This window comes from Ochlerotatus camptorhynchus, unplaced genomic scaffold, assembly GCF_037179485.1.
Source record: "Ochlerotatus camptorhynchus isolate MF236.1 unplaced genomic scaffold, CSIRO-AGI_Acam_v1.1 ptg000274l, whole genome shotgun sequence".
NCBI classification, from domain to species: domain Eukaryota; kingdom Metazoa; phylum Arthropoda; class Insecta; order Diptera; family Culicidae; genus Ochlerotatus; species Ochlerotatus camptorhynchus.
The window spans coordinates 832,060-843,090 of NW_027040763.1; the positions used below are offsets into that span (position 1 = coordinate 832,060).

Consider the following 11,031-nt stretch of genomic DNA (forward strand, 5'->3'; position numbering starts at 1 on the left):
TCCATTTCTAGCAAAAAACATCTAGCTCCCGTCTTCTATTCCACTCGGCACGCAAGCCAACACTTTCTAGCCTCCTCTCAAGTCGGAAATTGAGAATTTCCTGAAACGTTCATTTTTTTTTCTGGTGTTCGCTGGTAGGCATCAATCTCGACAGCTCATTAGCATATAATTTCACCCACTCTCTGCCGGTTTGGTTGGCTGCAGATATAAGATCAGGTCGGACAAAGAGAATGAAACAGTGGGAGACTGACCATTTGGTTGTCATTGTCTTCTCAAAAAGGCGTCGGCCGGTCAATCTGATAGCAATTAGGCAATCGTCGCATTTATGATTATTATCAGCTGCTATTGACACGCGAAGGCTCTCCTTTGATATCCACCCAGAGAGCATAACGAAGAAAGAATGTTGGCATTGGCTCAAATAATGTTTCTGTTTGAATTTGTGATCTTTATGTAGGGGAAATGACGGCTTCGGCATGCCAGACTATTTTCGGCAACCCAAATTGAAACACTATTTTCACTGGATTTTCTTACGAAAACACTTCGCTGAATGCATGCAAACGATTATTTATGCTTTCAGCTTCAATTTGACTATATTTTTACCACTTAGAAAAAGCAATCTAGCAAGGTTTTCTTGAAATGAAACACACGCACTACAAATTGTAGCTGATTTCGAGTTGCCGATAATAGAACAGCAGATTTACATGCAGTTCAAATGGAACGGTTGCCGAAGAAAAACTGGTTGCCGACAATACTCGCTCTCACTAGAGAAGATTGGAGCTTTGTAAAAGCGTTTCAAAACAGTTTTTGACAATTCTTTCGACTGAAATTGTTAGAGCAGCTGGCAGCAAAAGATTGTAAACAAACCAATACTGCATATGTGTGCGTTCCTTAGAGAAAAAGGCTATAGAAAGAAGGTCGCTGCTTAGGTTGCCGAGAATACGTAAATTCCCCTAGACCCCTTTTATTAATTGGTACTTTTCCGTTTGCGTATTACACTTCCTAATTTGTAACGTTCAGCTTGATTAACTTTACCTTTTCGTTCTCTCTTTACAGGTAAGTGATACCATCAACGCAATCCCACCGTAGAGTAAGAGACATATATGATTAAATGTCCTATGTTTGTTGCAATCTCCAACGGCAGTGAGTAAATATCTATTCAAGCGAAACAAACATCTCCTTTCCACAAGGCCCCCGCTCACCAGCCTAACAAGAAGACGACGAAAATTCTATTAAAGAGACCAAGATAACAGAATTTAAACTAATCCCATCTCAGCTTCATCAGCTTTTGAGATTCTGTAACCCGAGATCTAGATCTTGGCGCTGGCTTGGTGCGTAACACACACGTGAAGTGCGAGAGAGAGAGAGAGAGCACCGTAAATGTTGACTCACTGAAGCAGGGGGAGGGGGAGGGGGAGGGGAATGGTGGTCCATATTATATTGTGTATCGTTTAGACCAGCAACATCCGGACGATTTATTATATCGGCAGTATAATGTAGGTCTCCATGTCATGTCGGTCCTCGACGGTGGTGGCGGCGAGAATTCTCTTTTAATACATACGTGTGGTGTACCGTGACATCTCAATTCAAATGATGATGGTTGTAGTCGCCCAAGAAGCACTGAGTTAATGCAACCATCAACCCTCATAATGAGAGCATTGTGTTCATCCTTGTTTTTCTTCTGCTCGCTGTTGGACTGCAAGAGCCAACCAGTAGGATGTAGTATGAGTATGAACGGGATGGAATGGACATATAAAAATAAGAGCAATCTGTTTACAGAGATTAAGTAGGTATACGAGAGTACGGTTGCAGCTTGGTGAGCTTCCAGTTGACCCATCCAAGGTTCAAGCCATAACAGAGAGTCGTGATGTCGGGATGCAGCATGTTTTTGTCTTAACTAAGCTTGGCTGCAGTTCATTTCAATTATAAGATTACACACGAAGCTTCTCATTTAATTTAAATTATATCAACTACCGCAACTTGAGCGTTGTTCCGCCTAATGGATGCATGTAATTTGTAATTTACAGATTTTCCGAAAACAACATATGATATTCAAGAATCTATTTCCAAACAAATTTAGCATTGTAGCACTGGTCATAAGACAGGTAAGGGAGATACAGTTTTGATGCACGATGATGATTACGAATTTCACACCAACACGACAACTGGTTGGCAGTACCCTCTGTCAGATTATAATGAAACTTTGTGAATGTCCAGACTTCGTCTACTTAAGCAATTGCATACTTGTTCTCCTTAAGCAAAAAATCTTGACTACCATTTGGAAAAGGTTTATTTTATTTATTTTTACCAGGAACTAAATTGATGAGACTCTGTGTAATTGCTTGTTATGTACAATGATTCACATTTCTGCTTAAATTCGGCCATTTTGAATCATGTAAAGTAATCAAAATGGCGTTCTTGAAATTTTTCAAAAAAATGTAGCATGGAAACGGTATTTCTGATCGAAATGTCGTCTTATACAAAGTTGTAGAGTAAAATAATGTCTTTCTGGGAAAAACACACAATGTTTTTTTTTTTTTTTAAGTTAAATTTAAAAAATAAAAACCGTTTGCTCAGTTGTAAAAATCTAATCTCAGCTTGAAGCTGAAAGACTAGCGAATCGCTTAAATTTATAAAGCGAGTGTTTTGGTGAGAAAATGCAATGAAATTACCGTTTAAATTTTGGTTACCGAAAATAGTCTATGGGTACCGATGCGGACATTTGCCCTATCCCAACGTGTCTTTGCCTGATTTTTGAAAAAAAAATATATAAAAAAAAGTTTATGAAAAATGCAAATATTTGAAATAATCAAATCCACGGACACTTGAAAACTGACAAAAATCATAGAACCAGAACTTTTGGTCAATATTGAAATATTTCTGAGTATAAAACACATGAACAACGTTTCATCAAAAAGTAAAAAAAAATTGACCATAAGCTCTTGTAAATTTTTATGTGTCCATAATATTAAACCAAATATTCCAAAGGTTGCAATTTTCATGAGCATTTTTTTTTTAAATAAAAAATTTAAAAAATCGGCAATAACATTTTGAGATATTTAGATTTGAACAATTTTTACTTGAAATTACTTTAAATACTGTTTTGTATATTTTTCCCAGAAAAAACAATATTTTTTCTCTACAAATTTTCATTTCGATCAGAAGTGCCGTTTACGTGGTACAATTTTTTAATAAATTTTAAAAACGCCATTTTGAAAAAAATACCGAATTTTAGCAAAAATGTGCAACAATTTTGCAAAGTTTCAATCAAATCGGAGAAGGTCGAGTTTTTTCGATTGTGTATTTAGCGTAAAAGTGTCAAATTGTGGAAACAAATTTAAACATAAAAAACTTAAACTATAAGGGTCAGCCCTATGGGGTTGTACGCAAAGGTGACGTAGGACTACGTGGTCTTATATAATAAATTGAATTTGTTAACTGCAGCAGGAGCTTGTGTTTTGGGTAGGAATTGGAATTCGAGCGAGGTCAGGCTTCCTAAAAGTACAGCCTCCTCGGGACAGTTGGTTTATACCTGAATTGACTGTTGCTTTGTGTGCTTTACTACCACTTGCTACCGTACGTTCAGATCTGAATTCGAAGAGTATTGGCAACAGCGCACGCACCAACGAATGAAAGCTGTATTAGAACAGTCGCATCTATACCCGCTTTGCTAAAATCATCGTGCTTGGAACGTAGTGAACCGAATGGGCTGTATTTATACATTTCTTTATGACCAGGTTCTCAATGTTTCTGCCGTCATAACAGCCTTCACAAACCGACGACATCCCTCAGCTTACCCAAGTGGCTGTCACGAAAAGGCTGTCACGAGACATTATATACAATTGATATACGGCAGTAGAGTGTGGAAGAAACCCAGAAGAATGATCCCGAACAGATATGTCGGCCCGATGTCGGATCAATGTAAGGTCAATTTACGGTCGACGTCGGCCAAATGTCGGGTCGATGTCGGGTCAATTATGTGTTTATGTCGGGTCAATGTCAGGCCAACATCGGGTTGGGGCTTGGTAGAAGTCAGGTTGGTGTCGGGTAGGCTTATATTTTTCACCGGAGACCGTGCGTTTTTAAAACAATATCGGATAAAAATTTTGTAATTAGCGGCGCCGGTGGTGTAGTGGTAAGCGTGATTACCTATCACCCCAGCAGGCCTGGGTTCAATCCCAGTCGGCGCCACCGGGATGTTCTGAGGCATAACATCTCTGATCACGCCTTCCTTCGGAAGGGAAGTAAAACCGTTGGTCCCCGGTTCATGAGTTGATGGGTCGATAGGTAGGGTCCAGGTGTGGGAGCTGCCTCTCTGGCGTCGGTAGCATTGGTGCTCAGCACGGAAAACAAGATCGACGGAAAACAAATCAAAAGAAAAAAAAAAAAAAAAAAAAAAAAAAAGAAAATTTTGTAATGGGCAGCACGAGCGTGATAGCAACCGAACGAGCTCCGGCGCCACACTGGTAGTGTAGTAGCAGTCTTACGACATACAAACAAAATTTCAAAGCCAGCAGCAACGAATCGGCAGTTTGACGGACTGCTTGTTGTATGTACGAGGAACGTTACGAATGACCATCCGAGGCTGTCATAGCCGAACGAACAAAATACATGACTAAGAACGAGCTGTCGTGTACTGCACAAGACGGCAACGTTGTATGTCGTATAACAGCCTCACTGTGGGCTGTCGCTTATAGCTCAATCTCAAGGCTGTCGTAGGAAAAAGAAAGCGACAGCCGTTGGAATACTGTCATGAGGCGGTACTTTTGGTATGCCTGAGCGAGGTTCTCTCTGTTTATACTCTTTAGTGGCTATGATTGCCTTGAAAAGAACCTTTTGATATGAATTTTAGTTGGGCAGTTGGGACAGCCTTGATAACTAGCTGCTCAGGGAGCCTTTCGTTGTGTACTGGAGAACAAAGTTCAACGCCACGCGCCGAAAGCACTGCTGCGAACACCACCACACACGGTGATTGGAACCGAATCCGATCAGCGGTTGAGAGCAGCCTTTTTTTTTCCTTGTCGGGTATTTCCATCACTGCGACCATTTTTCTGATCTATTGTGATATATTCCCCTTTTTTTTCTTTAGCTATATCAAGATGCCGTATCACTATTATTAGGAGTGATCGTCATCGTTTAACTAATAGCATTATCCCAGCACGGCATTATACTTCGAATAAAGTGCACTGCCGTACTGGGAGTTGTTCTCCAAATGTCAAAGGGTTCTATCAGCCCCTTGTCGAAGAACTTACGCCTTTTATTGAAAATTGCCGGACAGTGGCATAGCAAATGTTCCGAGTCTTCCTTTTCTATGCCACAGAAGCGACATACATAATCTTGAAGTTTTCCAATCAGCTTCAAGTGATAACGGCTCGGACAATGACCTGTTATAAGACCTGCATATATACTAAGATCTTTCATAGAAAGTTCCAGGATTTTGTGGGTTACAGAAATGTTTGGATTAATAAATCGCTTCGACTGCCTAGCAATGGAAGTGTTCTTCCAGTTTTCCTCCACTTTTGAAGATTCCCACGCTTTTAGCTCCATTCTAAGAGATGCAGCCGATAAGCCACAAAAGGGCTCTGGCCCGATGAACTTATGAGAAGATCCGAGTCTTGCTAGTGCATCAGCTCTTTCATTTCCCTCAATCCCGCAATGACCAGGAACCCAATATAAGTTGACTTGATTATGACAAGACAATTTTTGAAGTGATTGAACACACTCCCAGACAAGTTTTGATGTGCATGTCGCCGACTTTAAAGCATTTAGAGCAGCTTGACTGTCGGACATGACGCATATATTTGAACTCTTATAGTTTCTACGCAAACATATAACGGAACACTCTAAAATTGCTTGGATTTCAGCTTGGAACACAGTTGGCCATCTGCCCATAGGAACCGATATGTCTATCCCTGGGCCAGTTACTCCTGCTCCCACTTGATTGTTCAATCTTGAACCATCTGTATAAAAAACAATCGATCCGGGCCACCAAATTGCCATGAATTACGCCCAGGGTCAACTACTCGAAAAAGTCGATTGAAGTTGTATCTTTTCTCCATCCAGTCTTCGTTGTTCCTTACTAGAGAGTTGATACTAACAGTTTTTAGAATCCTAAGATGTCCTCTAAGGTCTCCTTCAAAGAGTTTCACTGACCTTGTAATCCTTAGAGCACACTTTTCGGCTTCTAATTGTACAAATTGATGCAATGGTAGCATATAAAGCAGAGCATCCAATGCCTTCGATGGTGTACTTCTCATTGCACCTGTTATTGAGAGCAGCCTTTATAGCTAGCTGCTTGCGGGAAGCCTTTCGTTGTGTACTGGAGAACACCACCACTCATCACGCGGTGATTGAATAAACACCGTTTGATGAGACCGGATGGAATTCAACTTTGAAATCTGTGCTAGGGAAATAAATTTTCGCAGGCAATCGGTGATAATTTTAATTATCATAGCAAAAGTTGCACATTCGTGCAATTTTCAATACTGAAATTTTGCAAAATGATAAAACCTTAATTGCAAATAGATGCGTAGAAATATTTCTTATCGATTGGTGATAAAATTATTGAAATTGGTCCAGGGGCAGCTGAGTTATTAACGTTCAAAATCTTTCATAATTTCGTTACATGTTCCATTTTTGTTTCACAAAGTGTCAAAGTGTACCCCCATATAGAAATCACAGATGTAGTCCTACATAAAAAAAAACAATTACAATTAAATAAAAATTAAATTCCTACTCTGAAAAAAAAAATAATTATTATTAATTTTTTTTTTATAATTAACGGTAAAACGTTGCAAAATAAGCACATTTATAGGAAGCAAGTTTTCTAATAAAATCTATTTCTTGTTTGTACTGAAGAAAAAACTTAACCTTTAAAATCCAATCAATCTTTGTGGACATGAAGGTTTAACATGTTTCAGCAACTTGACATATTTGTATAAACAATTATAATCTAGACTACCATTTATTTTATTTTTTTTAATAACAACATATATAGCATATATATAGCCATTCCATAGCAAAACGAAATGGTGGTTCTCAGAATTTCGTAAAAAATGGTTAGTTTTGTTCCTTATCGCAAAATATTAGAACAGTATTTTTTATGTTGTCATTAGGGTGACCATTTCCATATTAGAGTAGTCCAAAAAATCTTTTTTTTTTCTCAAAAATAACTTTAAAAAACATAATTTTTGAACCACTAGGACGATTTCAAAGATCAAAATATCAAATGAAAGGTAATTTATAATTAATTATATATTATAAGGTTTTCATGATATGTAGACAGAGGGCGCAATATGTTTTTATATTTTTCCTTGAAAATTTAGGCTTTTTTACAAAACCATAAAAAATATCAGCGATGTGCTTTTTTTCTATTTTGAGTTATATCTTTTTAAGTTATCAAGTTATCGCTCAATACTCCTATGTGACTAGACTACCATGCGTCTCCATTTAATTATAGCGATTTGAACATGGTCACGACATTTGATATTTTGATCTTTGAATCGGCCAAGTGAAGTTATACATTAAAAAAAATCAACTTTTTTGACCACCTTAACATGAAAATGGTCACCCTAAAGACAACATAAAAAAATGCAGGTCTAATATTTTACGATAAGGAACAAAACTTCCAATTTTTACGAAATTATGAGAACCACTATATCGTTTTGCTATGGAATGGCTGTATATGTATTGCAAAATGTTATTGCTACAGGAGCCATTACATTTCCCTTTTCTTCATCTCAAAAATCAAACTTTCATTCTCAATGTGATTCGCATATTTTCATTTACCTGACCCAAACACACCACGCCAGTTTCACATAAGAGCGCTTACAAATTAGTTGATTCCACATCGTTAAGAATACAAAAGGATCATTTTCTACACTTGAGTGTAATAAGAGCAAGAATCATCCTCAATGCTACCGTCGTTGCCGGCTGACGACTGGCACGATAGCAAACGGAGCGGACTCAGTCGTTGAGATCGATCCGACGCGACAATGCCGACACATTTCGTGGGACCTATGTTGCTTGTCACGTAAGTTCATTAATTCAGCTTGAATATCCTATTTTAAATTTCGAATCCTCGTTCCGCAGAGTCCTGGTCAGCATCGTACCGCAGGAGCTACTGGCGCGCAATCTGACCTGTACCAAAAAACCGGAAGCCTTCTGGCAGGATGAGCCGGACACATGGTGCGTGATCGAGGATATCGATCTGGAGGAATCCTCCGAGGATATCAACTTCCCGGAGGTACCGAAGATCTATCTGAGGAATTTCAACGTTTCCTACCTGTCGCCGACTCTGCTGTTTAAGATGAAAAGTGTTCAACATCTAACCGTGGAACACTGTTCGATGACAAAGTTGTTTATGAAACCGACCCTGAGTAGTATGGAGATTAAGAATAGTAACATATCGGAGGTGATCATCGACAAGGACAGCAATTATGAGCTGCTGAATTTCAGCTTGGAAGGGATCTACCGGAAGACGTTTCCGAATAATTTCATAAGGTTGGTGCATTTGGAGGAGCTATTCGTGAAACACAACGACCTTGTCACGTTCAACATGAGGCAGCTGAATGGTTTGATAAATCTTAAAACATTGGATTTGAGCTATGACCGAGTGGAGCAGGTGATCATTCCGGAGGCGTTGAATCTTCCAAACTTGAAAGAGATGTGTTTGGCAGAGAATAATTTGCAAAAGCTACCCATGAATATACGTCGATTGAAGACGCTGGAGAGTTTGAATTTGCATTCCAATCAAATCGCTTTCCTGGAGATGAGTCACTTTAACGGGTTAAACAATTTGAAGAAGCTGGTTCTGAGTGGTAATAAGCTGCAGATCAGTACCATGGAGCCGGTCCACCTGCCTAGTTTGGAAAAGTTGGAGATGATTGGGTGTGGTTTGAAGGAGTTGGATATGCTATACTGGAAGCTGCCGGCTTTGAGATATTTTAACGTGTATGATAATAGCTTAGTGGCCATCATCAATTTTCCGGAAAGTTTCACAAAAGAGTTGGTATTCGTTCCGGTGGGAAACCGTTGGAGTTGCCTGAAATTGGAGGCCATCAGCAGCAAAGTGACGATCAAGGTGAAGGAACGGGATCATTACTGCGAACATAAGGTGGTGGATATTTGCTGCAACGGAGGCAATATTGACTTCAATTTGGTCGATACGTTGGACAGAAAGGTGCAGATGCTGAAGTTTCAAAATTCGATTCTCTACGAAAAGTTGGAAGCAACTAACGAAAAGCTGGAGAAGGTAATTGGCGTTGTAGATCAACGGGTCCTCAAAAAGTGATCAAGAAGAAGAAGAAGAAGCAACTGTGAAAAATGAAGAGCTTACGATTGTATGAATTTATTTGCGAAAAATATAATGTTGCAGTTTGCGAAATCGATGCTACGCTGGAGTTAATTTTTATCTTCGTTTGAACATCCAAAACGATCTACGAAGGAAGCGAATTTTGACGGCACCCCACCTAAAATAATGGTAATAATAGGTGCCGGGCAGCTGTGCTGCAATGCGCGGGAAGTTCGGATTAACTCCGCCCGTGCCGTCAAATTTTGTGAGATGTGTGTTATTTTCGGCTTATTTCTAGAGTTTCACCAAAAATACAACCTCTCTCCGTCCGCTGCTGATTCTGTTGCTGCTGCTGCCGCCATCGTGGACCGGTTGATCGTTGGATGTTTATTGTGATGTGAAACGCCTAGCCAATAATAGTAGCCACCCTCGCATCGGTGTCCATGTTCCGGGGCGGCTTTGGGCGATCACGACGACGACGACGACGACGGAGGTAACTAGCGGCGCATGTAGTCGAAGTTGAATGACCCACAAAATGCCGGTAATTTGCCCGCCGGGGATTCTTTGTGTTGGAAGGTGTTGGATGAAGTTGGCAACTTTGTTGTGAAAGCCATTCAATGAGTTCCCATGAACGTGAGAGAATACATTATCTTGCCGGACATATTAACCCGGTGTTTCATGATGAGACGTTTTTCTTTATTGGGAATAAATACGACAAAATCATGATTGAAAATATGATCACTTAGTGGCGTTTTTTTTTCTAAGTAGATCGATCCTAGAACGGTAAAATAAAATTTAAATTTTAAGAATAGAACTATGTTCAGTAGAGTGGGTCACCTTAGAAACCTCCTGCTTCCCCACTGATTTTTTGATCTGTATTAAGGTTCCCAAAAACTGTCCCAAATTTCAACGAATTTGATAACAATCTGGATTTGCTGGATAATTTTAAAGTTTGTAAGGAAAAATGTATGGGAAACGACACTATTCAGTTGCTCAGTTAAAAAATTACTCAATTTCGACAAAACCTGAGATTCAGATTGATCGCAAATAGATTCCACTTCTGTCCAAAAAGTTATTTTATTATTACTTTAGGCCAACTGCTCCTAAGATACGAATAGTTTCGTTCCGTTTCCCATGCAATCTTTAAAATTCTCCCGCAAATCCAGATCTTAACCAAATTCGTTCAAATTTTGCAGTTATGAGGGTCGAAAGAGCAAGGGGGACCAAGGTGTTGTGATTCGTCAAACAAACTTGATCCACCCTAAATGTTCAGCTTACTATGTTCAGAACTGGTGCAATTATCTGTCCAAATTCCTCATGCCAATCATCATAATTGATAACTTATTTTGTTGGCATTTGAAGCTCGAACATATAAATTAGAACATAATTATAACACTGTGGAACACTGCTTTCTGGGACAGAATTTGTTTTTGCCATATTTGACTTTCTTATGGTCTCCGGAGTTTCTTGGTGTTGCTCCTCGCTCTTAAAGACATCGGAAATATCACCGAAATAGCTATTTATAATGGTCCAGACAAATGATCCTTGAGTTATTTGCTACAAATGGTCCTTGCACAACAATAACGCCAATTTCTCAGGTTTTCAGTAAATGGCCAAAATTGGTCACAACATCCCAATTCGTAAAGAGGACGGTACCTTAAAGATGTGACGTTTGCGCGTAAGTAAAGCACTGGACAAAACTATATCACCTTGCTATTTTTTGACGTAGAACTACCTGATTT

General features: G+C 39.3%; 1 protein-coding gene across 1 annotated transcript; it reads left to right on the forward strand.

Moving 5' to 3' along the window:
• Positions 1–7,567: 7,567 nt before the first annotated feature.
• Positions 7,568–9,398, forward strand: LOC135705834 (decorin-like). The gene is made up of 2 exons (XM_065227681.1): positions 7,568–8,029; positions 8,089–9,398. Exons 1-2 carry the CDS (start codon positions 7,992–7,994, stop codon positions 9,287–9,289), a joined length of 1,239 nt encoding a protein of 412 aa, XP_065083753.1. The 5' UTR covers positions 7,568–7,991; the 3' UTR covers positions 9,290–9,398.
• Positions 9,399–11,031: the final 1,633 nt, after the last annotated feature.